This window comes from Podarcis vaucheri (genome assembly GCF_965113315.1).
Source record: "Podarcis vaucheri genome assembly, chromosome: 14".
In the NCBI taxonomy this organism is placed as follows: Eukaryota; Metazoa; Chordata; class Lepidosauria; order Squamata; family Lacertidae; genus Podarcis; species Podarcis vaucheri.
Genome location: NC_138752.1, coordinates 40268363 through 40295150, shown reverse-complemented (window position 1 = coordinate 40295150; position 26788 = coordinate 40268363). Strand labels below are relative to the sequence as shown.

General features: G+C 47.3%; 2 protein-coding genes across 7 annotated transcripts in view; one reads left to right on the top strand and one right to left on the bottom strand.

Annotated features, from left to right (window-relative positions):
• MARF1 (meiosis regulator and mRNA stability factor 1) overlaps positions 1-10903 on the top strand; it is a 46072-nt gene extending 35169 nt beyond the window's left edge. For all 6 annotated transcript variants that reach the window (XM_082200013.1, XM_082200011.1, XM_082200014.1 and 3 more), the window contains exon 27: positions 8232-10903. In XM_082200013.1, coding sequence (XP_082056139.1) covers positions 8232-8467 — 236 coding nt within the window. In that variant the 3' untranslated portion in view covers positions 8468-10903. The remainder of the gene's footprint in view (positions 1-8231) is intronic.
• Positions 10904-11378: 475 nt separating this feature from the next.
• Positions 11379-26788, bottom strand: part of BMERB1 (bMERB domain containing 1) — a 49158-nt gene continuing 33748 nt past the window's right edge. The window contains exons 2-6 of the mRNA XM_082200159.1: positions 26627-26750; positions 20966-21039; positions 15971-16085; positions 13563-13645; positions 11379-12113 (exon numbers count right to left, since the gene is read on the bottom strand). Of these exons, the coding sequence (XP_082056285.1) occupies positions 11992-12113; positions 13563-13645; positions 15971-16085; positions 20966-21039; positions 26627-26750 (518 nt within the window). The 3' untranslated portion in view covers positions 11379-11991. The remainder of the gene's footprint in view (positions 12114-13562; positions 13646-15970; positions 16086-20965; positions 21040-26626; positions 26751-26788) is intronic.

Genomic DNA, 26788 nt, shown 5'->3' with positions numbered 1-26788 from the left:
GGGGGATTCTGATCATCTTCTTGCTACTGCATTAATGTCCAAATCAGTCCAAACAAAGTTCATAATTCTATCCAGTCTTATCTTGCTGTTTCCACATCACATCTTGTTCATATATGTCAGGGGTTCAGGAGCAGAGGCGAGGGCAAGGGAGGAAACAGAGAGCGAGGGGGAGGAGGCAGAAGAAAGGATGAGTGATGACGACGACCCGAGATCTCCGAGTCTTTCCAGTGAATCAGAAGATTCACAAAAAGGAGCACCAGTGGCCAGGGCAAGGGGGGAGACTAGGGGGACACCCCAGGAAGATAGAGCCAGAGGGGACTCAGAGGGGAGCAGTTGGAGATCGGGACCAGCGTCACCGCCAGAGAGTAGGAAAGAGGAAGAGCGCCAGGGATCAAGCGCTGGCAGCTCGCAACAGGAGGGAGGGCACGAGTCAGGAGTGGCCACACCTTCATCGGGGAGCGAAGTGACGGTTAGACGGAAAGTGGAAGGTTGGGCGCGCGCGCCAAGTTCAAATGCACAGGAAGGTGGCGCAGTAGGCAGCCCGGAAAGGGAGCCAGGTCCTAAAGCCCGGCGCAAGGAGACAGGAGAGTCAGGGGGGTCAGCGTCAGAAGAATCCCGGAAGGAAGAGACCCAGGGGGGCAGAGGGACCCAGAGGAGAACTGTCAGGCGGAAAAGGTGGAGCAGGGCTAGGATATTAAGTTGGTGCGCAAGGGGCGGAGACTCAGACGGAGCTTCGCCGATCTAAGCATAAGACGTAGGGTTGCACGCAGCAGCTCGAGAATGGAGACTGTAACTCAATAAAGACTTTTATTTAACGATCGCTGGCTAGCGTGATCCTCTGTGAGCTAGGATCTGGAAGTAACCCTGACAGTAAGCTCCGTCCCATCAAATTGTGGGCATCCATGGCCTCGCGGAGAGGAGAGAAAGCGGGTGCCTACAAGAGAGCTCACGAACGGCAGACAATATGACGGCCGAACAGCAAATAACGGAACTCAGAGAAGCAGTTTCACGACTGAATGCCGAGGCGCTGGCGTCCAGGAAGAGAGAGGAGGAAGCAGCTGCCGCCTACAGGGATCTCCAGGTCAGGTTGGACGTGCTTACGAAGCAAGGGCAACAGACTCCCAAACCAGAGGGGATTGGGTTGGGGAGACGCACAGGCGGTCTGGTCTCTCACTTCGATGGGAATTTGCAACAGTACCCCAACTTTAGAGCAGACGTAATGTGTGCACTGCAACTGCTGCACAAAGACTTTAGAGATGAACAAGAGAAAGTGGGGTTCGTCATGTCCCATTTGCATGGAGACGCTAAAGCATGGCTGCGCAATTTGTGGAGAGATAAGGATCCTGCGCTCCAAAATGCGGACGCCTTTATTAAAGCGATGGATGGCTGTTTTTTATCAAGCATTGACGTGGATCTTGCCCGAAAGGAGGTGCATGGACTAAGGCAAGGGAGGGCCAGCGTAAGGCAGTATCATGCCCGCTTTTTCGCTTTGGTCAGTGCCCTGGAATGGGACAGAGATTCGGCTCCTGTCAGAGACCTTTTTTGGGAGGGCTTGCACAACTCGGTTAAAGATGAGATTGCGAGGGGGGAGAGACCCCGGACCACGCAGGAGATCGTTCAGAGGGCGCTGGCGGTGGGGGTGCGACTGGAAGAACGTCCGTGGAGCAGGGACGAAGGGCGCAGCGGGCGCGAACCAGCCAGGGGCTCCTCCTTCCTTCCCAGAGAAGCAGCGCGTGCGCAATCCACGCCTCCAACAGGGGGAGGGGTGGAACCGATGGAGGTTGGGAGTGCAAGGGCTCAGTCAGCAGCCAGAGCCCTAGCACCGGCAGCAGTGAAAACGAAGCCTCCTAGAGGGAACAGGAAGTGTTATATCTGCGAGGATCCAGGGCATATGGCGAAAGAGTGTCCCCGGAGGCTCCACAAGCACACTGCAGCCTCAGCAATGGTGACTGCAGCAACGCAGCACGGAGAACCACAGCAGGGAAACGACGATGTCTGGCTGGAGGAAGAGGCACTGGGGCCCAGCCAGACGTGTCAGTGAAGCAGTCCCCAGAGATTTTACCACCCATGGACCCCCTCCCGCCCAAGCCAGTAGTGAGGCTCACCGCATCGCTCCAGCTACCCAATGGCATCACCATGGACGTGCCAATCACCGTCGACTCGGGAAGCAATGCAGACTTCATAGGGCAGGACTTTGTCGACCGGCACGCTATACAGTTGCTGCCTGCCACGCTGCCCCTGCAGGTTGTCACGGTGGATGGCAGGGAGCTGTTAGGGGGGCAGGTGGTGAAGCAGACGCCACCTATGGTGCTGCGGCTTGGAAATCACAGGGAAATCATCAGCTTCAACGTCACTCAGCTGTCAGACACGCCTATTGTATTGGGCATGAGTTGGCTGGACAAGCACAGCCCGACGCTGGCTTGGTACCAGAGGCAGCTGACCTTCGGCTCTTCCTTTTGTGCTGAACACTGCATCATGCCCCAGCAGGAAGGGGAGCAAGAGGAGTCACAGCTGCTGCTAGGCACGCTGCAAGCGATTCCCCACAAGTACGCAGAATTTTTGGAGGTTTTCTGCGAGAAGGAGGCAGACAAGCTACCCCCCCACAGACCATATGACTGCAAAATTGACCTGCTGCCGGGGGCGGCGCTGCCCAAAGGGAAGCTGTATTCCATGTCTGAAGACGAACTGCAGGAACTCAAAGAGTTCATAGATCATAATTTGAAGCGCGGTTTCATCCGAGAGTCCCAGGCAGCGGGGGGCAGTCCTGTATTCTTTGTGAAGAAGCGAGACACGCCCCAAAAAAAGACTCGTAGTGGACTACCGCATTTTGAACAGTGTGACCAAGCCATCGGACTTCCCCATGCCCCGAATCGACGACCTCCTCGCAAAAGTACGCAAGGGCAGCGTGTTCACCAAGTTGGACCTGCGAGGGGCGTACAACCTCATTCGCATGCGGGAAGGAGATGAGTGGAAGACAGCCATGTTCACGCCCCTGGGCACCTACGAATATAGGGTTATGCCTTTTGGATTGCAAAATGGCTCCCACGTTTTTCAAGCTTTCATGCATCACGTGTTGGCGGGGCTCCTCTACAAAACGTGCGTCTGTTTCTTGGATGACATCCTGATCTTTTCGGAATCGCAGCAGGAGCATGACAGACACGTCAGGGAAGTGCTGAGCCGGCTACAGCAACATAGGCTTTACGCCAAGCTGGAGAAGTGCCAATTCGACGTGACGGAGGTGGATTTCCTGGGCTACAAGTTGTCTGACAAGGGGCTCGCCATGGACAGCGCCAAGGTTCGAGCGGTGTTGGATTGGAAAAGCCCACGCAACCGGAAGGAGGTCCAACGATTTGTCGGCTTCGCGAACTTCTATCGCAAGTTCATCAAAGGCTTCGCTATGCAGACAGCGGCCATCACGGACACGCTTAGCTCCAAGAAAAAGAAGTTCATCTGGACGGAGCAGGCGGAGCGGTCCTTTCAGGCACTCAAACGTCTCTTCGCGTCGGAAGAGCAGCTGCTGCATGTCGACCCCAGCAGGCCGATGAGGGTCGAGACAGACGCCTCGGACAGAGCCGTGGGAGCAGTCCTGCTGCAGAGAGACCCGCAGGGGGTTTGGCGGCCGGGGGCGTTTTACTCCAGGAAGCTCAGCAAGTCCGAACAGAACTACACCATCTGGGACAGGGAGTTGCTGGCTATTCATGCAGCGTTCAAAGCATGGAGGCACTTCCTGATTGGAGCCAAGCACACGGTGCAGGTCTGCACGGACCACAAGAATCTGGAGCACTGGCGCACGGCACAGTTCCTGAACCAGAGGCAGATACGTTGGGCTGAGTTCTTTGCGAACTTCGATTTCCGAATAGAGTATGTCCCGGGGGACACCAACATCATGGCGGACGCGCTCTCCCGTAAGCCGCAGTATCTGGAGGACGCCACGCCAGCGGCCGCCATGCACATCTTCGCACCAACAGTGTGGGCGTGCGCTGCGGCGACAGTGGACTTGGAGGCGGTGCGACGAGCATTGCAGAATGACTCCTTCGCGCAAGCAAAGATGGCAGAGATGCAAAGGGGCACGGCAGCGACCGACGGGTTCCAGCTGAGAGATGGATTGCTCATCCGCAAAGGGGCCATCTACGTGCCGGGAGACGAACTTCGCGCCAAGGTACTGCATCAGCTGCACGACGCGCCCACTGCCGGGCACTTTGGCAAGGAGAAGACGGTGGAATTAGTCGCCAGGGATTTCTGGTGGCCCGGAATGAGAGGGGAAGTCGCGGACTACGTGGCGAGGTGCGACACCTGCCAGAGGGCCAAACCAGTGCACAGACCGCCGGCCGGACTGTTGGAACCGCTGCAAACTCCGGTCGAGCCATGGGAGAGAGTCGCCCTGGACTTCGTCACGGATCTGCCCAGCTCGAGGGGCAAGACGGCCGTACTGGTGGTGGTGGACTTGTTCTCCAAGATGGCACATTTCATTCCGTGTGCGAAGGTGGCCACGGCGGAACAAACCGCCAAACTGTTCATAGACCACGTGTTCAAGGTTCACGGGCTGCCACGGTCTATTCTGTCCGACCGCGGGCGGCAGTTCATCTCGAATTTCTGGCAGAAGCTGATGGGCTTCCTAAACGTCAAGATCAACCTGGCGTCGGCGAGACACCCGCAGACCAACGGGCAAGCGGAGCGGGTCAATGCCATCATGCAGCAGTACCTGAGATGCTATGCGAATCAACAGCCGGCGACGTGGGTGGATTACCTGCCGCTCGCCGAGTTCGCCTACAACAACACGAAGCACGTGTCCACGGGGGTCACGCCGTTCTTCGCCAACAACGGGAGGCACCCCAGAACCTTCCCGGGACTGGAAAGACTGGTGGAGGGGGAGCCGCAGACAGCAGATGCGTTCGCGTCGGAGTTGCAGGAGGTCCACGATCAGCTGCGGCGGCACCTGGAGCTGGCCAAACACGCATACAAGGTGCAGGCAGACAAACACAGAAGGGTTGGCGAAGAGATCCATGTGGGAGACTGGGTCTGGTTAGCAGCCCACGCAGTGCCGGCCAGGTCGTTGGCCAAGAAGAAATTAGGGCATAAGCAACTGGGGCCCTACCAAGTCGAAGAGCAGGTCAACCCGGTGGCTTTCAGGCTGGCGCTTCCGGAGGGTTCCAGAATGCATCCGGTGTTCCACAGATCGGTGCTCACTCCCTACAAGGCACCGCACAGGTTTCAGGAACCCGGAACGGCGCCGAGTCCGCTCCGAGAGGGAACCAGGCAACGGGGAGTGGCACAGGAGGTGCGCCTCAACGAAGTCACGGAGATTTTGGACTCCAGATGGGGGGAAGAGGGGGTAGAATACCTTCTCGCTAAGGAGGGCACCCCGGCCAGTGCCAACAGCTGGGTGCCGGGCTACGCTTTAGATGAACCTCTGCTCAAGGAAGAGTTTCATGCCCTCTTCCCCCATAGGCCAATGCCAGCGGACTTTTTCGACGACTGGCTTTTCACGCCCACGCTTTCAGCCAGCACGTTCCGGGGGTTCGACTCGGATGAGGAACCGACACGAGACGCCCGTTCCCCGGAGGGGTCACCCTCGGGATCTGCTTCAGAACCCTCGTATTGGTGGGATGATCGACCAGAGGAGCAGTGGCGCAGAAAGTGGCTGGAGGGTCCAGGACGAGCAACGCCTCCAGAAGGAAGCGAGGGAGAGACGGACATGGACGTTTTCGGGGACGACCAGGGTTTCGAGCACGGCGGCACAGAGATGGAAGCAGAGGTGACCGTCGTCGACGAGAGCAGGGAGGAAGAACCGGAAGACTTCGGATGGAGGCCCGCCACGGGAAGCGAACTGTACCCGACATTCGTCCCCTTGACACTGCAGCACCCAGTTCCCGCACCGGAAGGAGGGGAGGGGGGAAGAGGGGGCTTCGAGGGGGGGATGGATGTCAGGGGTTCAGGAGCAGAGGCGAGGGCAAGGGAGGAAACAGAGAGCGAGGGGGAGGAGGCAGAAGAAAGGATGAGTGATGACGACGACCCGAGATCTCTGAGTCTTTCCAGTGAATCAGAAGATTCACAAAAAGGAGCACCAGTGGCCAGGGCAAGGGGGGAGACTAGGGGGACACCCCAGGAAGATAGAGCCAGAGGGGACTCAGAGGGGAGCAGTTGGAGATCGGGACCAGCGTCACCGCCAGAGAGTAGGAAAGAGGAAGAGCGCCAGGGATCAAGCGCTGGCAGCTCGCAACAGGAGGGAGGGCACGAGTCAGGAGTGGCCACACCTTCATCGGGGAGCGAAGTGACGGTTAGACGGAAAGTGGAAGGTTGGGCGCGCGCGCCAAGTTCAAATGCACAGGAAGGTGGCGCAGTAGGCAGCCCGGAAAGGGAGCCAGGTCCTAAAGCCCGGCGCAAGGAGACAGGAGAGTCAGGGGGGTCAGCGTCAGAAGAATCCCGGAAGGAAGAGACCCAGGGGGGCAGAGGGACCCAGAGGAGAACTGTCAGGCGGAAAAGGTGGAGCAGGGCTAGGATATTAAGTTGGTGCGCAAGGGGCGGAGACTCAGACGGAGCTTCGCCGATCTAAGCATAAGACGTAGGGTTGCACGCAGCAGCTCGAGAATGGAGACTGTAACTCAATAAAGACTTTTATTTAACGATCGCTGGCTAGCGTGATCCTCTGTGAGCTAGGATCTGGAAGTAACCCTGACAATATATTTTCTCATTTTTCTTTATGATCTCTTCTGATAGCCTCCTTAAGCCGATAAACACCAATAATAATCCTGTGTGAATTTTTCCGTTCTTCCAGTCCTCAAATCGAGATGGTTTCCATATAGCATCGCCTTCATAGATAACAGCACTCTTTCCATCATTAATTACAGAACTGTCGTTCTTAAGTCCCACTGAGCAGTTTCATCCACAATATAAAAACAGCTCTATTTCTCTATTTCTCCTCTCAGACTTAAGTCCTCCAACAGAACTTCCCAATATGGCGACGGTATTTTTAACTGCGTCATTCCAAAGCCCTTATACATTCCACGCTCTTCTTAAAGCATGCTCTGGTTTATCTCCACACAGCCTTAAATCCACAGCTTAAGTCCTTAAAACGACATTTCTGATTTGTGGGTGGGGGGGATTCTTGTTTAATCACAAGGAAGGTTTTTCTACCCCTCCCCCATCAGTCCCTTTGCCATACCGAGTCTTGGCGTATCTTCTCATGATCTATACTTGCTCCTCCGACTCGCCTTGTTTTATCAGAGATCTCTTCTGTTAGCAGTCTTTACTCCCCCTTCTTCCTTGAAATATGTGCATTAGCTTCATCCAAATTATTTCTTTTGAAGTTCTTGCAGCTAGTGGTGCAGATCAGAGACGGCGTCCCCGAGTGCCGAAATCCCACAGGAGGGCATTGTGCCTAGTGCCCCCATCCCCACAAATTCGGGGGTGGTATAGGGCAGAGCAGGCAAGGGCAGTCCCCCACCATACTCCTGGGGGGGTAGGGAGGCTCTTTACTCCCATCACAGCCTCCAATTTACCTCGTGTGGGTCGGAGAGATGTTATTGTCAGCCATCTTCTGATGCGCCCCTAGTGGTCCCTCCCTTCCAGTGCAATTGTACTGCAATTGGAAGCCTAGTCTATAAATGCAGCAAAATGCTCTGTTTGACTGCATAAACGTCTCATGTATATAATGCCAAAATACCAGCAATGAAGTACTTCTGTGTTGTGAGAAGTTAATTGGTAGAATTCACAGCCCTTTAGCAATCCCCTTGCAGTAGTAGTGAATGCCACTTCACATTGATTGTCTCCACTTTTCAAAAGTTACCTTGTTTAGAGTAGCTCAATACACTAGTCTGCTTCCCACCCTTAGTTCAAAAAGCCTAAGCAAGTTTATCCAGGGATGGAAGTGTTCCATATAACCATGTCCAACTCCAGCTTCCACATGCTGCTAAGATAACACACATCCCTATTGGAACAACTTTTTTCTCCAGTGAGTTTTGGCAGCCTTAGTTTCCCGCCAGATCTCACAGCTTTCCGTACTGGACTTCAGAACACCAGGATCCAATATGTAACAAGGACCACATCCTGTTTGCTTGCATTTCTAGCCAGTGGCAGTCAACGTTCGTGTGTTCAGCAAAATGTAAATAATGCCTTGCTCAGGCAATGCATCCTTTCATTGAAGGAGACAACTTGCTGTATTTGTGCACAGATCAGATGCATCTGAAAATAATTTTGCTCTGAAAACTTCACGGTATTGCTTTCCCTTTTAGAGATGATTGTTTTAACGAAAGAGGAGGAGAATGCTGTTAGTCCTTTGAGAGCTAAAGAAGAGGCGAGCCACTTACATGCAGCTTCGAAAGCTGCAGAAAATACACCAGCACCTCCCTGCCCTTCAGTTGAACCGCAGCCGAGCAAAGAAGCCATGGAGAGCCCAGTCAAAAGGCAGCATAAAAACAGAGTGAAGTTGGCAGCAAATTTTTCACTTGCACCTGTAACCAAGCTTTAAACTATGTCGTGTTGTGAGAGGCAACGCATTGTCAGACTGCACAGAAAATGAAGCTATTGGCTACCCTTTATATTTTAAATCACAGATGGGACCGGGGGCGGGCGGGTGGTCACTTGTGTTTATCTTTGTCACTGTTGACTACCTTTTGTGAGATTTTTGTTCAGTTTACACTGAGTTCAGCTGGGCAGGTATTTTTATTTGAAACTTCAAGCATTAAATGTTTTACTGTTCCTTTTTACATTCTGTCGAATGCCAGGAAAAAACTAGCAAATGCTAAACTTGGAGTGGGATGGAATTTGAGTTTCTGAAACCTCATCACTGATGTAAAGCCTTCATATAGCATATGAATCTACAGGCAATTTTTAATGTGCGTTTTCCAGACAGGTAATAATCAAATGCATCGTCTGTTTTGGCAAAGCAGCCTATTGAGAACTTTATTTTTAATAAGTCATTAGATTGGAATAAAACCTGCAGTGGCATCTTCAGGATTAAATTGGTGAGAGCAAAGCCTAGGATTTTTTCTGATGACTTGTAATTGTCTCTTGTCAAAAGATGACTGTAGAGCGTGGCTAGGGAACCTGTGGCCTTCCAGATGTTGTAGACTACAGCCCCAGCCAGCATGACCTGTGGCCAAGGATGATGGGTGTGGTAGTACGATAACATCTGGAGGGCCCAAGCTACCCATTCCTGATGTAGAGGATTACATTGATTGATTACAACCCCCCTTTTAAATGCTTTCTGTAATCAGTTCCACTGAGGAATCTCGTAGGAAGGTGAGGATGTTTTTAAGCTTCCCTTTTATTGAGCGCTCCAAGTTGATGCTGTTCTGGCTTAGGAAAAGCAAGTCTTTGTGTTTTGCATTTTGAAGTCAGCTTTGAGGTGCTTCTTGCAGCATCCGCCGATGAGATTACTGGGAGTATTTGATATTTCAAATATTCGTTTAAGTGTACATACGTTATAAATCACAGCAAGGGGGTTTAAATGAGCTTTTTTTAAAGATGGAAAGTAATGATTCTACTTCCGTTTGCACAAAAGTATGAGCAGCACATGGAAATGCCAAAGTTATGGTGCTTTTCCTCATTTTAAAGATCCAGTAAATGGGAAGCTTAATGTGAGTCAGGATGTTTTTAACTGTGTCTGGTCTTTATTCTGATGTTTACTTTGAGTGCTCAAACCTGCTCTTGTGTGTGGTTTTTTCCCTTCCAGTTCCTATAGTGGCATTTCTGTTGGTGTTTAGAAAGGCAGGCCTTTGTCGAAGGAGGCAAGTCAGTGGAGTCCTTCTACTTTCTTTTTTATAGAGAGCTCAAATGTCTTCTGACCAAAGCTTTTATACCCCCCGTTGGGTAAACTTGGCACTTACAATGGGTTGTATTTGCCAGGCAAGGATTCTTAATTGCTCGTCAGAAAGAAGGAACCTATAGCAAAGGTTTCCACTGGCTGAACGGATATGTGCGTACAAATAATATTTTTGAAATGTGTGTGAGACTGAAAAAGCAGCCTTAGATTTCACAGCCAGCAACTGAAAAATGCCACTTGATGGCTATAGACGACCTATTTTTAAAATAAGAAGAAATGGATTTTGTTTTTAAAAAGTGTTTTTTAAACAAAGCCGAGTATTAAACAGTACAGTACTAAATAATGATATAGCCATTACGAATGCAGAGAAGGACTGGAAGATTTTCTGAGATCATGGCAAGGCACAGTGTGTTTGTGTGTGTACATCCTTATGTTTCCTCTACAGAGATGGGGTTTATAGGAGTGATTATTATTATTATTATTATTTTTAAAAAGAAGAATGGAACCATTTCATGACTTTAAGTGTGAGGACATCTTCCATTTACCTTATGTGTTGCTTGCATAAAACAAAGACCTGACCAATTGGGGCCTGTCATGCAAATGCAAAAACAGTCATCATTTTGAGCCACAGTTGCAAGTCATCTATAATAGACTAAGTTTTGGTGAAAACTCAAGGAGAAATAACAGTACTGTTAATGTACCTGGAATACAGGTGTGGGTTGCGCCACCTGTAGAGAATGAGAAATCTTTCTGGAGTCATGTGTAATTCTGACCTAAATCGCTGTATGAAAGTTATAGACTACCTTTTGGGGAGTTTGTTTTTCATTGTGTGAAACCAGCTAATTTGTGGGGGGCGGGGTTGTTTTTGTTTTTCTACGAAGGCTTGAAGAAATAATGTGACTGGACTGATCTGAAAAAGAATTAAGGGAATGAAATTATTTCATTTACACTTCACTAATTTTGATTTCTTGGTTGTTTTAAAAAATATCACTGAAGCCCTCAACGTATGCACTCTCAAGGAGACAAAGCTCGCCTTTCTCCTCTGTTGTCTACTCCCATTTGGACAGTTTTGTGGCTCGAGTGCTGTTTTGTGTGTTGGGACCAAACAGTTGTCAATAAAATTTCCAAGCAAGCATGCAACCTTGTCAATTTTGTTTCTTTAAAAAAAATAAGAACAAGGCTGGATTAAAGCCCCCTCTGCACAGCAGAAACCCCACATTCTTAAAAAGTAAGAGGCCAGCTGAAAGTCATCATCGCTGGAATGGTCTTCATAACTACAGAGTTAGTCCTGTGATAGTCCTATGTGGAGCAAGCCCATTGAACTTACTGAGCACAACTGACTTAGACCTACTGAGTGGGAGTAGAACTCTGTTGGATAAAACACTTAAGATTAAGCGCAGGCAATTTCAGACACTCTGAATTTTGCTTTGAATGGCCACATATGTGTTGCCAGTTTCGTACCATGCATCCCTACCATTTCTCACCATTAGTACATGCGGGGAGCGGCTGAGAGTCCCAAATCCTCTGTGGGCTTCTACTGAGCGAACCGATGTAAGAGCACGTGCTGCATACAACCACAAGAGTCTGACAGATGACTGGTCGGTAGAATACCAACTGCCTTGTCCTATTTACAATATTTATTCATTATGTAGATGCTAAAAGGAGCTGCCATGCCATGTTTTTATTCTGCCCACGGGAGCAAATGCTGTCTTGTCAACGGAAAGAAGTGTGGAGCGCATCCTATTCTACGCACAGACTGTTAAAATTGCTATTCTACATATTACTTGGTATGATTTTCTATTTCACAGCTGGCAGAGGGCGTGGGGGGTGTCTTCCTCCCCATATACATATCATTTTATATACACACAGATCTATATATAAGGATAAAAAGTGGTACCTGCCTGTTACCTGTGAGCCCTCTCCCTAGTATCTGTCTGTCTCTTTTTCCTATACAAGTCTTTCCCTCTCCTGGAGATACAGTTATACTTAGATATATATATATACTCCTTGTCTTAAACCTAGGCATGCTCACTGAGTGATCCGTGCAACAGTGAAGGAGTCACCAACAGGTACATTCAGTACACAACAGTTACTGTAAAAAAACAGTACAGGAAACTCTACTATCAAGATATCTGGATGCTTAATGTCCTCTTCCGTCCACAGTTTTCCCGTCTGTTGGGTTGAGTGCGTAGGGGGCAGGGGGGAGGCGGTGCCCCGTGACGAGGGAGCTACATGATGGCGCACTGGGTGGTGCCGCAACAATCCTTAATGATAGCAATTCCTGCTTTCGCAATGGTGGGCTTGTTTGGAGGAAGAGGAGGGGGCTCCGCCTTCTTCTCTGCTGGCGTACCTGTGGTCGGAAAAATGGAGAATGTCTTTAATATCCTAGGCTGGGGCTTTAAAATAAAGTATCTGCTGGAGCGGTAGTGTTGTTGTTTTAAAAAAACAAACCCCACTGTGCATGATGGAAAGTTTTGGGTAAATTATTGCACAGTTAAAGTATACTATATAAAGGTAAAGGGACCCCTGACCATTAGGTCCAGTTGTGACCGACTCTGGGGTTGTGGCACTCATCTCACTTTATTGGCCGAGGGAGCCAGCGTACAGCTTCCGGGTCATGTGGCCAGCATGACTAAGCCGCTTCTGGCGAACCAGAGCAGCGCACAGAAACGCTGTTTACCTTCCCGCCAGAGCAGTACCTATTTATCTACTTGCACTTTGACGTGCTTTTGAACTGCTAGGTTGGCAGGAGCAGGGACCAAGCAACAGGAGCAGGGACCGAAAAACGGGAGCTCACCCCATCGTGGGGATTTGAACCGCTGACCTTCTGATCAGCAAGCCCTAGGCTCTGTGGTTTAACCCACAGCGCCACCTGCATCCCTAGTATACTGTATAGTCTTCCTTTAAACCAGTGACTTCCCTTCTCTTTCCATGGTTCATTTTGCATACCAAACATCCCTGCATACTTTACATTAACTAAACCATTCAGTAAACCATTGTTACAGCCATCAAAACTTATTAACACTGTTGAATTTATCTTAATGCTACCAGCTACCAGCGTTTTTAAATGAACACCATTTTCACCCATATATTCAAACATTTTCCAGTCTTCTTTAAACGTATATTCTTCTTGTTCTCTTATTCTGTATGCTAAATCTGCAAGTTGCGCATATTCCATCAGCTTAAGTTGCCGTTCTTTGGTTGGGACTTTACTCGTTTTCCCGTATGGGGCTAACAAGACGCGGGCCAAAGTAGCATACATAAATAGTCTTTTTTGACTCCTGGGAATTTCCCTCTGAATTATTCCCAACAAAAAGGACTCTGGTTTTTTTGGAAAGGTACTTTTAAACATTCCCCCCCCCTAATTCATTATATACTCTCTTACCCTTTTACATATCACTGATTTACGGTTGTTTAAATGAATATTTTGAAATGTAAATTAGAAAATTTAATAAAAATTATATCTATAAAGTATATAGTCTTCCCCAAATAATCCTGGGGACTGAGCTATGATTCTCAGCACAAACTACAGCTCCCAGGGTTTTTTTTGGGGGGTGCAACGCCACTTCAAATTGTCTTTAAATATATGGTGTGGGTGTGATCTCACTGCACAACAGCTGCCTTCTTGGAAAGAACAGAAAAAGTGTGCATGCAGGAGATGGAATGGGTGCCATGGAGTCTTCACGGTTTGCATAAAGCTGCTATCCAATCCTTACATTAGCTTTATGCAAACCATGAAGACTCCACAGCTCGTTGTTAGAGCTTCACCAAAGTATTTAGAAGAGTTTTGAAAACTCACTAGTTGGAGATCGCACGGCTTTGTCTAAGGGTTTCAACTTGATCCGGAGGAACTCGGCCATCTCCTTGTCTTCCTCCTTCTCTCTGTTTCAAAGCAAAAAAATATCAAAATTAGGTGGTGGACTTGGGGTGGGTGGGAACCAGCAGCTTAATTTTAATGTAACTGAGAGATGCAATGAAAAGTGATGATCAGCAGAAGTTACACGACAAACAACAGGAAACTGACTTGTACTAAATCATTGGAAGGTGGTGGACTTTCCTTCATAGCAGGTTTCAAAGCAGTGGTTGGAAGGCCCATTTTTGTCATGGATGGTTTAGCTGAGATTCCTGGATTGAAGCAGATTGGAGTAGATGACCCCTGAAGTCCCAGCAGAGGCCGATTTAGGGAAGCATGGCCAGTTTGGCCGCACTGGGCACCAAGCCGAGAGGGCTCCACAGGGGATGCCGCAAGAAAAGACAAACAATGGGGGCATAGCTGTCAACTTTTCCCTTTTCTTGTGAGAAATCCTATTCGGAATAAGGGGAAAGGGGGAAAGTTGACAGCTATGAATGGGGGGTGCTGGATTTTGGCATCACACAAGGCTCTGCTGAAATTTGAAAAGTCTGCCACTGCTTCTAACTCTATGGTGTTATGATTCTATGCTTCTATGATTTGTCTGTCTAGCTCAACATTGTTCACACTGGCTGGCAGCACTTCTCTGGGGGGTTTTCACACAAGAGACACTCCCAGGCCAACTTGGATATGCTGGGGATTGAACCCGAGGTGTGTACTGTGTTATAGGAATTCTAAGGTCTCATAAATATAAATCATAGGTTCATAAATTTAAAAGGCAAACACATACATAAGTATACGGTACAAACTACGTGTCTGAAACAGTACAGGGAAGCAATCCAGAAACCATTTTTACTCTCCCAAATTGACCTCAATTGTTTCTCTGCAAGGAGGAAGGAAATGGGAAAAACCTCCCCATTGTCTCTTTGCTCACAAATCCTGTCTTAAGTGTATCTATGTATGAATAGGGTGAGCCTGTGACCTGGATTCAGGAACTGAGTATTAACCATCACAAAAGAATGGTCAGGATGCCCAGGTAAAAGCAATCAGTGATTGTTATCAGGTCTCCTGGCAGACAGGTTTTCTGCTGTAGGCTGCCCCTTCATTGATGTATGTATGATGTTTTGGGGGGTGGTCTTGAGCTACAGGGGAGGCAATTTTCAAATGTCTATATAAGAGCTTGCACAACATTGTTCTGGGTTCCTCTCCTCCCTCCCTGCATGGGGTGAGTGGGGAACCCTGTTGCAACAGTTTAATAAAGATTGTGCTTACTAGCTGCTTTGCTTCTCAGTATTCTCTGGTTGGCCTCTGTTACTTTCTCCTACCAATAGAGAACCTACTTAAGGACTCTCTATGGGCTCTTGGATACCCCATAAGGGAAAGGGAGCAGTATTTTTCTTATAACAGCTGCATGCAAATGCTCTCCCACTGAGGTAGGGCCCTTGCCTAAATAACAATAGGAAGGAAAAGTGTGGAGTGAGAAACCAGTAAAGCACTAGTATAAAAGCAAATAATAACAAGAATTCAAGGAATTAATATAGGCAGAAACAGTTGCCTTCCACTCAGTCAATGGCAAATGCGCAAGTGCTCTGCTCAAGCATAGGGGTTCAATGAACAAAGTATATTGTCTACACTCTCCAGGATTTCAGCTGGCCTGGGAAGTACCGTATTTTTCGCCCTATAGGATGCACTTTTTCCCCTCCAAAAATGAAGGGGAAATGCGTGTGCGTCCTATGGGGCGAATGCAGGCTTTCGCTGAAGCCTGGAGACCCTCCCTCTCTCCAGGCTTCAGGAAGCTATCCGCAAGCCTTGGGAGCCTGCGGGAGTTCCTGCCGGGCTCCCAAGGCTTGCAGACAGCAGCCTGCAGCCCGAAACCCGGGGAGCGCAGTTCCCGCCGGGCTCCCAAGGCTTGCGGATAGCAGCCTGTTCTGGGGGCTGGGGTCGGGGGAAGCTCGGGCTTCCCCCGCCCCAGCCCCTCACCTGGGGGGAAATAAAAAAAAATCTTTATTCCCCCCCCCAAAAAAAACCTAGGTGCGCCCTATGGGCCGGTGTGCCCTTAGGGTGAAAAATACGGTATGTTTATCTGGAGATGCTGTGGGGGATCCCTCTACATGTGATGGAAGATATGCTCCTCTGCTGAGCTACAGCTTGTGGTTGTTGCTTTTTAACCATTGCTTTTTCTGTAGTTTTCTTGTTGGGAACTGACTGGCTGTTTAAAGTTCAGGTTGTCAGCTTCCATGGAAGCTTACATGTCAAAAGGCAGAGTGTTGGTTAGTTTGTTAAAGTGCATCACAGGCAAAAAACAAAACCGAGTCTCCTCCAAGTCTTGGAAACAAGCCACTCTCCCATGCGATTACCTTAATCTCTCTACTTCGGCGTCATCAACAAGGAAGTCTCTTTTCTGCACCAGTTTGTGGATCTTCTGAATCAATTCATCTTCCCTTTGCTTCTGCAACTTTGTCTTCTCTTTTTCTGCTCAAAAGACAGTGGAGGTAAAAAAACAAGAAGAAGAAGGAGCAGATTGCAAGAATACACTTGTTTGAATTTTCTTCGGATTCTGCCCGATTTTGTGCTATAGGGATGGATACACAGTGCTTTTTTCCCCAGGGGTGCTTAAGGGCACGCAGTACTGGGACCTTTTTTTTCTAGAAGAAAAGCACTGGTTAAAAGAAGTTTCAAATAAACTTGACATTTGAAAGGGGTTGTTTATTACCAACTTAATCTCCTGGCCATTGCCGGCTTCATCTCCTGTTCAAAATTCAGGCAATAAATCTACACACAAACCCCCAGGAACAGGATGGGAACACTTTGTAAGCTGCCTTTAAGGAAGTAAATACATTGTGTACCTTTTGCGACTTGGGTAGAAAACAGCCACCAGGAGAGCTATAAATTACTCTCAGACTCAATAGAGTGTCTTTGTGGCAGGGAGAGGTGTAAATATTTTGCAATGAGACACAACGATGCTTTGAATGAAGAAGAAAAACGGTCACTATTTTAGACAGAAGAATTGGGCGCAATCCAAAGGGGTGTTGCGCACAGCTTTTGCATGAGCAAGGGCAGTGTTGTACATAATTTCTGTATTGTACACCTCTACTGCTGGAGGCAGTATAATAATATAAGAAGTTCCCTGCTGGATCAATCCATCTAATTCTGCATCTTGCTTTCACAATGGCCAACCAGATGCGGCGGGAAGCTTACGAGCAGCCCCTGAGTGCAAGAGCACTCTTCTCTCCTGCAGTTTGTGTAGGAATGCTCAGGGATCCAGGAGAGGATATATACTGTTTGATTATATCCTTTCCATCTTGTGTTAACAAGTTCTACAATTTAGCAGAGTAACATCCCCCTTTTTCAACTTGCACAGCGGATGCGTTTGCTCAGGCTCGCTAAAGCCTCTAAAATAAGTTAGCTGGTACTTTCCCCTTTAGTCCCTCATTAAAGAAATAGACACAACACAGTCTTCTATAAAAGTATAAAAAGAGTTTACTCACTTGCTCATTCTGTTCACATATGGATCCCATAAGGCAGACTTAAGTTACAAAAGTAATATACCTGGAAACTATCCCATAAGGAGACAGTCCCTTCATCCTCTCTAGAGCATCTTAGGCTAAGCAGATTTTGCTTCTTCGGCGATTGTAGTCAGAGAGAGAGAGATGGCGGCCAGTCCTATGCTTTTGTTACCTGTACAGGTGAGGCCACGCCCACCTCTGGTCACATGTAGAGGAAGTCTGTCCCAGCCTAGGAGGAAACAGGAAGTTCCAACTGGCTGGTCCAGACACCCCCTATTTATGTCCACTCTAGGGACGTTGTACTTCACTGCTCTGTGTTTCACATCCCACAGTTTGCAGCAGTGTTCAGAAGCATCACTCCAGTGGAGGGTAGGACATAGCCATGCCACTGAGCAGCCGCCGACAGCCGTTTCCTCTTTGACTTTGGCTAATCCACTTTCGAAGCCGTCCGAGTTGGCGGCCCATCACTGCCTCTTGTGGGATCAAATTCCAAAGTTTTTAACCATGCCGCTGCGTGAACCCTTTCATCTGCCTGCAGCAAAATGTGGCGAAAAGGGGCTGTGAAAAAGAGTTAGAAAGAAACTGGGGTGGAACATGGAGCAGCGGCTGCAGCCTCAGAAGCCAACTGCATATTTCCTGCTTTCCTGGGTAGTAGAGACAGGGGCGAAACAAGGCTTTATTGCACCCAGATCAAAAGATCCAGTTTGGTGCCCTCCACACGCATTTGCATACCCACACACACAGGCTGGGAGCCTCAATGGTACCCCTCTGGGGCAAAAAAACCTGGCTAGCCCCCCTGTAGCTACTGTAGCAGGCCTTACCCCCCCACACACCTGTTGGACGCTTCAGTTGCTCCAAATTGAGAGTGGCAGGCCTCTTGGGTTGGCCACTGTGGGAAGAGGATGCCAGCCTAGATGAATATATGGGCTGATCCTGCACACCTCTGGCCTCTCCTACCACTGGCATGTGGCCCCTGGATGATTGCAAAGAAGGGAATGCGGTCCTAGAGTTGCAAAGGGTTCCCTATACCTGGCATAGGCAATTAAATACAGGGGTTACCTTTTTGGTTTAGCCGTATCTATCTTATGTCTGTGTGCTTGTGTGAGTTCTTATATGTTAATAAAACAGGATCAAACAAACAGTTTTAAATGTAGGAATGGTTTACAAAGAAACAGTCCGTACTTGCACAATTAATTCCCCTTCCCTTAGTCCCAATCGTGTTATATCAGGGGCACAGAAGGGCACAGAAGGAAGAGAATGATGGTTTTCTCTTTCTTTCTTAGTCTACGTCAACATTTCTCTCTCCCCTCTCTAGGGCTTGTAGCCCTGGTTACTATCACACTTCAAGAACCCAAGCTTGCTTAGCAAGAAGAAGCCTGAGCAGCTGGTTTTTTCCAGGCTCCAAGATGACACAGCCGAACTAATAGTCTCCCAAAACATATCCTTGAGCTCAGTTCCCACTGTTCAGCAAAACAGATGACTTCTGGATCTCTCAGGAGACTTTGGTTCTCTGTTAAACGGATACATACAAAGTGGGCAGGCATTTGTGCCATCTAGGATCTGTCACAGGCTGCATTCACACGGCAGTTTAGTCCATCTCTCTGTCTGTTAATTTCCACATCATATATGAGCTTTCACATGACCTAAAGGCCACTTCCAGGAATCGTGTGCAAGTTTAGCACCTATCTCTGTGCTATTTGCTTCCGGTGTGGGGAGGGAGGGATGTTTGCAACACCGTAGAAATGAGAGAAAAGGTTTTGGGATAAATCAGCCTCATATAACCGGCATGCTAAAGTCTACTTAATGTATGAAGGGGTTAAGACCATAGAGCAAGCTGTTCTGCCAGGCTTAGCTAGGTCACACCCCCTCACCTTGGAAGGAAGGGTAACCAAACTCTTTGTTCTCTCTCCCCCACCATGTGAACTACCAGAAAGGATGTCTAAGCTGAATGCTCCAAGCTTAGACCGCATGACTTTAGAAAACAATCTTTGTGTTTCTGTACAAATAACTCATAAACATTTACCATTGTGAAACCAGAGTTATGCTGCATGTCTTTTCTTGCTGATGTATGGAAGAGCACATGAAGCTGATCTTTGAAGAGTTTGCAAATAAACCATTTTTAACTACCAAACATGTGATCTCTTTATAGGCTAAGGGAAGTGGGGAACTCTGGAAGAAACTTGGAAGGGGATATTGTAAAGGTATAACAGACTATATTTCCATAATTTACTTTGCTGCGTGTTTTGTGATTTTAAATCTCTGCTGGGGTTTTCTCACCAAAGAGTACTTGCCCTAAACCTGGATCCCAGGCATCTGGGGAATTCCCCATTATTTCATTTTTAACCACACCTATAGCATTTTCTGTTTTAAAACAATTACAATTTAAGAAATAAAATAACAAAGGTTGTGCTTTATTCTGCTATATTTCCCAAAGTGGCTTTTAGGTTGTTTGAAAACTCAAATGTAATGTGCAAATTAGGGAAACATCCCAAAAACAGAATAAATGGCCATGTGAATGCAGCCACCGTTTACCTCTCTATTTTAGAGTGGAAGGATGTTACTGGTTTTTTGCTGTGTACAGTGGTACCTTAGGTTAAGTACTTAATTCGTTCCAGAGGTCCATTCTTAACCTGAAAGAGTTCTTAACCTGAAGCACCACTTTAGCTAACGGGGCCTCCTGCTGCTGCCGCGCCACGATTTCTGTTCTCATCCTGAAGCAAAGTTCTTAAGCCGAGGTAATATTTCTGGGTTAGCGGAGTCTGGAACCTGAAGTGTATGTAACCTGAAGCGTATGTAACCCGAGGTACCACTGTATGTGTATCTGTTACACTAGCACAGCAAAACTATAAATGAACACAGCTTCTGACTGTGCGTATCTGGTTTTATATATGTGAACGATAACCACACCACCACTGCTGAATGTATTAATCAGGCCCACAAAGCATTTAAAAAAAAATGTTGCTTTGATGCTCAGTCTCTGTTACTGATGCATCACCCCGCTCTCTAGTCCCAGCTTTACAGCACAATGCTGCCTTGATTAATTAGAACAGGTGACAACTGCTATTCCTACAGCCTTATCTTCATATCCTTCCGCGTTTCACAGATGGAAACAGAGCCAAGCTTGTAATAAATAATCGCCATCCTTAACATTTGTATAGCACTCTGAGTCTTCAGAGCACTTTGCTTGCATTGCAATGCTTTCAAAAACCATGTAAGGGCAGTATTATTCCCCATTTTGCAGGTGGGAGGACTAAGTCTGAGAGACGGAGGGCTTGTTTAAGCCCTCCTAGTGAGTTTGTGGCAGAAGCAAGGTCTGAACTGGGGAACTCCTGGTTCATAGCTCAGATTGCAAGTTGGTTGATGGCAGTTGCACCAGTGCAAGATAAAATTTGGGGGCCTTTGTTCATTTGGGTGTTACTGTTTGTTTGTTTGTTTGTTTGTTTGTTTTTTCGTTTGTTTGTTTGTTTGAAATGCAAGCAAATGATATTTGCTGGAAGTGCAACAGCAGGGATCATTCAGTGTGCAATTTATGGGTTAATTCTGTTAAAGTTAACTAGCCAGGGGGGTGGATGGAGGAGGCGTTGCTTAGCAACCAAGCAGAGTGAGGTGGTGCATGCTCTGATTGGCTGTGTAGTTCTGAGGTAATTTTATTCTGTATGTTTTGTTGAATGTCACCCTGCTATGTACAAAGCCTGAACTAAGAAAAATGGAACCTTTGTTCTTTTCTCCTCAAATTATACACTGCTTGGTTCAGTTTTCTCGGTAAAGTGGTATCAAGGCTCTTCTCTTTGGACTCCATCTGTGTTATTTAAGTGACTTTGCTAACAATATTCACAATGAAAATACCTGGGATTGCCACTAAATTCTGCAGCTCTTTCTTCAAGTTCATGATGTCCTTACATAACTGGATATCATCCATCCTAGAGAAACAGAAAGAAAATCAGGGTGGGGGAGCATAATATGTGTTACTTACATCTTCCTGTGGAATCAGTTTGATTAATGAATATTGTTTTTATAATATTTATTTATTTATTTAATGTTTATTTATTTCCCTTTTGAGGCTGTTTTTATTACAGGATTTTCATACTTAACAAGGGTACCTACGACCCTTTTTTCAATTCATAAAGTCCTTTCTACAGGTCAGTTACATTCAGCATTTATATTTATTAAAAATACGTAAGAAGTTCAAAAACATGTAAGAAATAGGAAAACAGGAAGGAAAAAATGCAATCGAATAAATAGAAACATTAATATGGAGGAGGAGGAGGAGGAGGAGGAGGAGGAGGAGGAGAAGGAAGGAAGGAAGGAAGGAAGGAAGGAAGGAAGGAAGGAAGGAAGGAAGGAAGGAAGGAAACAATTATTTTTGGTCACTACATTCACAATCAAGAAGAAGAATTGTTCGGCTTAGAAGTTAATAACATGTTCCACTCACAGGTCACAAACTCCAGTTCTGATATATATGGTTAAGCGCTTAAGGTCTTGGTTTTTTTTGCTGTTTTTAAATTCATTTAGAGGCATTTCAGAGCAAAAGGCAATGAATAAATATAATAAATAATAATCTATTGAGTTTATGCCTTCCTTCTTTCCCTCTCATACAACTTGTAAGCTTAGTCATGCCTGTGTATTCATACATTTTGGCATCGTATTCTGTTGTTGCTGAGATCAGAATCCTCTTCCAATAACATATCTTGCAATCATATGAGATATTAATTCTCTTTGCTGCAGAGGATTTTTTCCCATGTGCTTGTCAATAAAAAGTAATGCAGGTTCTCGGTTGATTTGTATTTCTGTCCTAAGATGGTGCTTGCTGTCTGTTGGTTGTTGTTTTTTACTAGTACTTATATGAAAAAATATCTTTTTAGCAGTGTAATCCAGAGGTCACAGTTCCCATAGATGCCAGGGTAGCTGCCATGACCTCCTAGGATGCCCACAAAAGGTTTCCATAATGATATCCTCCTGAGAATTGGTTTGCTCTTCCTGATCAGTTCCTCTTTGGGTAGACTCAGCCACTCACGCCTCCATGGCAGCCATTTTGTGTTTTGGCACACCACCTTATGGCAGCCATTGCATGACTGGCACAAGGCGATGGAAGCTAGTCCATTCAGATGAATGGGGTGCTGCCTCGTCAACCTCATTCTGCCCTCAGCCACACACTACCTGCCTGGCTTCCTGCTTACAAAATCAGTCCTGGCTATCAGCTTCCAACTTTTTGGTCTCAATGCTGCCCTTATGGAACTCAGCAGGGAGGAGGATGGGGACAAGCCTAGAATTGGTTGGTTGGCTCTGGCGCCACCTACTGTCAGGCTCCTTGTTGTCCCTCCAACCAGTCCCAATGGGCATCAGCTGCCACTACTATGTGCTCTACACATAGACCTCTCTATCCACCATAAAAGATGAAATCTGTGCTGTCCTACGGCTCCCGCAATGCCTTCCCAGGGAGCAAAGGATTGCAGCCCAGCTTAGAATTCTTAGGTTTCCTCTCTGGGGCTCTTGATTGGTTCCTTCTGATCACAGAACCAGCTTTACACAGACACAGACAGATAGTCAAAGACACACACACACACGGGCTTCATTGCATTAAACGGCAGCACCTTTTCCTTTAATTAACCATCTTATAATGTTGCTTCTCTCTTGGGGGTGGGGAGGAACCAATATTAAACACATGCTCAGCGATGAGCAAACTGCCTATTATGTTCTGTGCAACAGCACTTTGAGAAATGGGATTCATATCATGAGAACGATTGTCTTTGAGGGAAATTACTGCGTTAATTAGAAGGCAACAGTTTTCCTGGAGGAGAAGGAACACTGGGAATGGGGAAGATCCTTGAGCCAGCACCGCCAGGCATCTCTCTAGTGAAGTCACCGGAATATGAGAAGACCAGCAAAGTATGTGTTCTAGAACCACACTTCTGGCGGCACAGCCTGAAGGTGCTGGTATCTGCAGGAGTTTTCACATCAGTGCAGACTCAACTCATCAAGTGTTGGTGCTGACCTTTAAAACCCTAAATGGCCTTGGCCCTGTATACCTGAAGGAGCGTCTCCACCTCCATCATTCAGCCCGAACACTGAGGTGCAGCACCAAGGGCCTTCTGGTGGTTCCCTCCCTGCGAGAAGTGAGGTTACAGGAACCAGGCAGAGGGCCTTCTCAGTAGTGGCGCCCGCCCTTTGGAACACCCTCCCATCAGATGTCAAGGAAATAAACAACTATCTGACTTTTAGAAGATATCTGAAGGCAGCTCTGTTTAGGGAAGCTTTTTATGTTTCATGTTTTATCGTGTTTTTAATATTCTTCTGGGAGCCACCCAGAGTGGCTGGGACAACCCCGTCAGATGGACAGCATATTATTATTATTATTACTATAATTATAATTATCAAGGAATGCATCTGTAGCCTGCAGAGATGGGTACAGACCCCTTTGCCTGAGGTGTGTACATGGGTCACTGGACTTCAGGGAACAGGGCTGGCCCTGATGCCCCCCCTCTCTTTCTCTTTCTCTCCCCCCCTCCCCCTCCCTCTCCCTCTCTCTCACACACATCTCTCTACACAGATCCGCTGTCTATATAAGATTTCCCAGAGCAACATTTCCAGGGCCCTGTTAATATTTATGAAAGTATTTCAGACCAAGCAGGGGGTATCTTGGTTCTCTGCAGAGGGGAGGCAAGAGGGCAACTGGAAGAAGAAACCGCTCTCTAACTGGAAGCAGCCAGAGGAGGACACGGACTAATTGCCTTCTCTGGCCAGCAGACAAAATGGTTGGGCCGCCTGCTAGGCGCTTGATTACCAGTGCAAAGTCAGGTCTCTCTACATGCTCTGCAACATGAGATATAATTGCTCCCGAGATTATGAAGCAGCACACTTGGTAGCTATTATTAACTGACTTAAGAAATGAAATGCCTCTCTGGGGAATGGATACTGGATATCGTGAGGAACAGGGGATCTGCTGGTGCCAAGGCGTGAGATCTCAAGTCTCCAAATAGGGATTATTAATATATTATTATTATTATTATTATTATTATTTGCTACCCATTGGACTGGGTTTCCCCAGCCACTCTGGGCAGCTCCCAACATTAAAAACTCAATAAAACATCAAACATTAATACTCCAGATGTAGAGCATCACATGCTAAGCACAGGGGTTGCCAATGTGGAGCCCTCCAGAGATTGTTGGACTACAACTCCCATCAGCCCCAGCCAGCATGACCAATGGAATTTGCCATCTAGCAATATCTGGAGGGATATGGGTGCTGCTGTGGTCTAAACCACAGAGCCTTGGGCTTGCCAATCAGAAGGTCGGCGGTTTGAATCCCCACAATGGGGTGAGCTCCCATTGCTCTGTCCCAGCTCCTGCCAACCTAGCAGTTCAAAAGCATGCCAAAAAAAGTGCAAGTAGATTAATAGCTGGCGGGAAGGGAAATGGCATTTCCGTGCGCTGCTCTGGTGCTGATGTTCCATTGCGCCAGAAGCGGCTTAGTGATGCTTGCCACATGACCTGGAAAAACTGTCTGCGGAGTGGACAAACGCCGTCTCCCTCGGCCTGTAAAGCGAGTTGAGCGCCACAACCCCAGAGTCATTCGTGACTGGACTTAACTGTCAGGGGTCCCTTTACCTTTACCTTTTAATATCTGGAGGGCACAAATACTACCCTTGGCTTGGAGTACAGCCCCATTGGAATGAATGAGATGGAAGTCAGTAACATGTCCCATTGACTTAATTGGGTCTATTCTTAGGCCACATTCTCACTGTATGTTTAAAGAACAAGCATACTACTTTTAAACAGTCATGACTTCACCCAAAGTTATATGGAAGTTGTAGTTTAAGAGTTTTCAGAGTTGTTAAGAGACTCCTGTTCCCCTCACAGAGTTACAACTGCCAGTGGAAGGCATCATTTTCCAGTTTGCCTCAAGCGGCAAAATGTTCCTGGGAGGATGAATTATGGGGGGGAAAGGCAAAGCCCCAGTCAAACAGGAGAGATTTGCCAAAGCTCTCCCAGCGGCGGCCTTCACATCTTTCCACCTGTGATAAATAGCACCGAGCGAAGCTTCCATTGTGAACACTGGGGAAATTAAAAGGGCAAACTGGAAACGAAAAACAAACAGGCCGAGGGAGGAAAAGTCAATGAACAAAGCACGATAGACAGATGGCTCCCTCCGTAGCCTTTTCTACAGGGGAGAAAAAACATTTTGATTGCAAATGCTCTGCACTGTTCGAGATGGAAAACGTCAGGGGGGAAATTCAGTGCTCACAAGGCACGGATTTGACTCTGACTCACTGGGTCTAGATGGAATTTGACAAGACAGGTGTTTACTTGACTGTGCAGTACCAGGGCTGGGTGGCTCCTAATCCTGCTCTTGCTCCTGAAGGTGCAATTGCTCCTAACTACTATTTTGATCGTGACATACTTAATGGCTGTGCTGACAAGGCCCTTCACTTCCAGAAGCTTTTAATCCCTTGCTGTAAATTTGCTACAGGCTTGAAACTTGGCTTCCCTGATTGACGCTGTAATAGCAGGAGATTGCTCAGGGCAAGAAATGATAAGGGCAGGCCTGGTGCCAGTCGGCTTGGGCAATGGCTGAGGGGCCCAGGTGCTAGAAGCTCCACTCACCACCCTTCACTTAGGGCCCCTGGGTGCCTATTTTAGTGGTGGGTTGGCAGCCGAGCCACTACTGAATGGGAGTGAAGCTTGGCTGCCATCTGTGGGGGCTGGCTGCCATCTTTATTTACCCAGAATTCCAATGCCTCAGCCTTTAGATCTTTAACAGGGGTGCCCAAAGTGTGGGAGGTCCACGGCGTACCTGTGTTGAACCCTTACACTTAATTGTAATACAATAAAATACAATATAAGGAATAAAAGTTTAAAATCATGCATCATTGCTACAACAGAAGAATTACTGAGCGGATTTTAAAATTCCGTATATTAGTTGTCTAATAAAAAATAGCTATACAAAAGTATGTGTGCCCATCTCTAACACTTTCCAGTTTTCCAACTCTTCTCTTTTGCAGGACTTCAGTTCTTCAAATCTCGGGTTGGATCTACATTGATCTTCTAAACATGATTAAATTGAACATTCTATAAGGTCCAATGGCAATTTCCCTTCGTCAGTGGCTCAGTGCTCTGCAGCACCCTCTGGTGTCATATTTTAATAATGCATTTTTAATGCTATAAACGACTAGTGTAGATCCACTCTCTGACTCCACAACTCCCTTCCACTAACTACCCTATCTTCTGGTTGGACTTATATTCAGTATTTCCACTCCTCCTGGCCTTTTACCAATCGGAAAGAGGACAGAGTCCTGGTTACGTTTCTAAGTCCTGTGAATTTTCAGATTCCTAGGATGAACTTTTGAGCTTCCCATGCAAAACTTCCCCCCATGTACTTTTAACCTTCTTGTGAATTTTGGACCTGCTTGCCATTGACTCTGGCTCCACCCACTGTTTGGGCTCCCTGCCTTCCATCTCACCAGTCCCAATGGGTACCACCCATCACTGAGAAAAAAACTATTTACTTACATAAACCTGAGCTCTGATTCTCTCCTGACTAAGACTTCCCGAAGTCTCTGGATCTTTGCCATCTCCAGTTCTATCTCCTCGGGCATCATGGTAGTTTCAGCCATCGAAATGATGTCAAGCTGATCTGTACAGGATTTAAGACAGACAGGAAATAAATGAGGG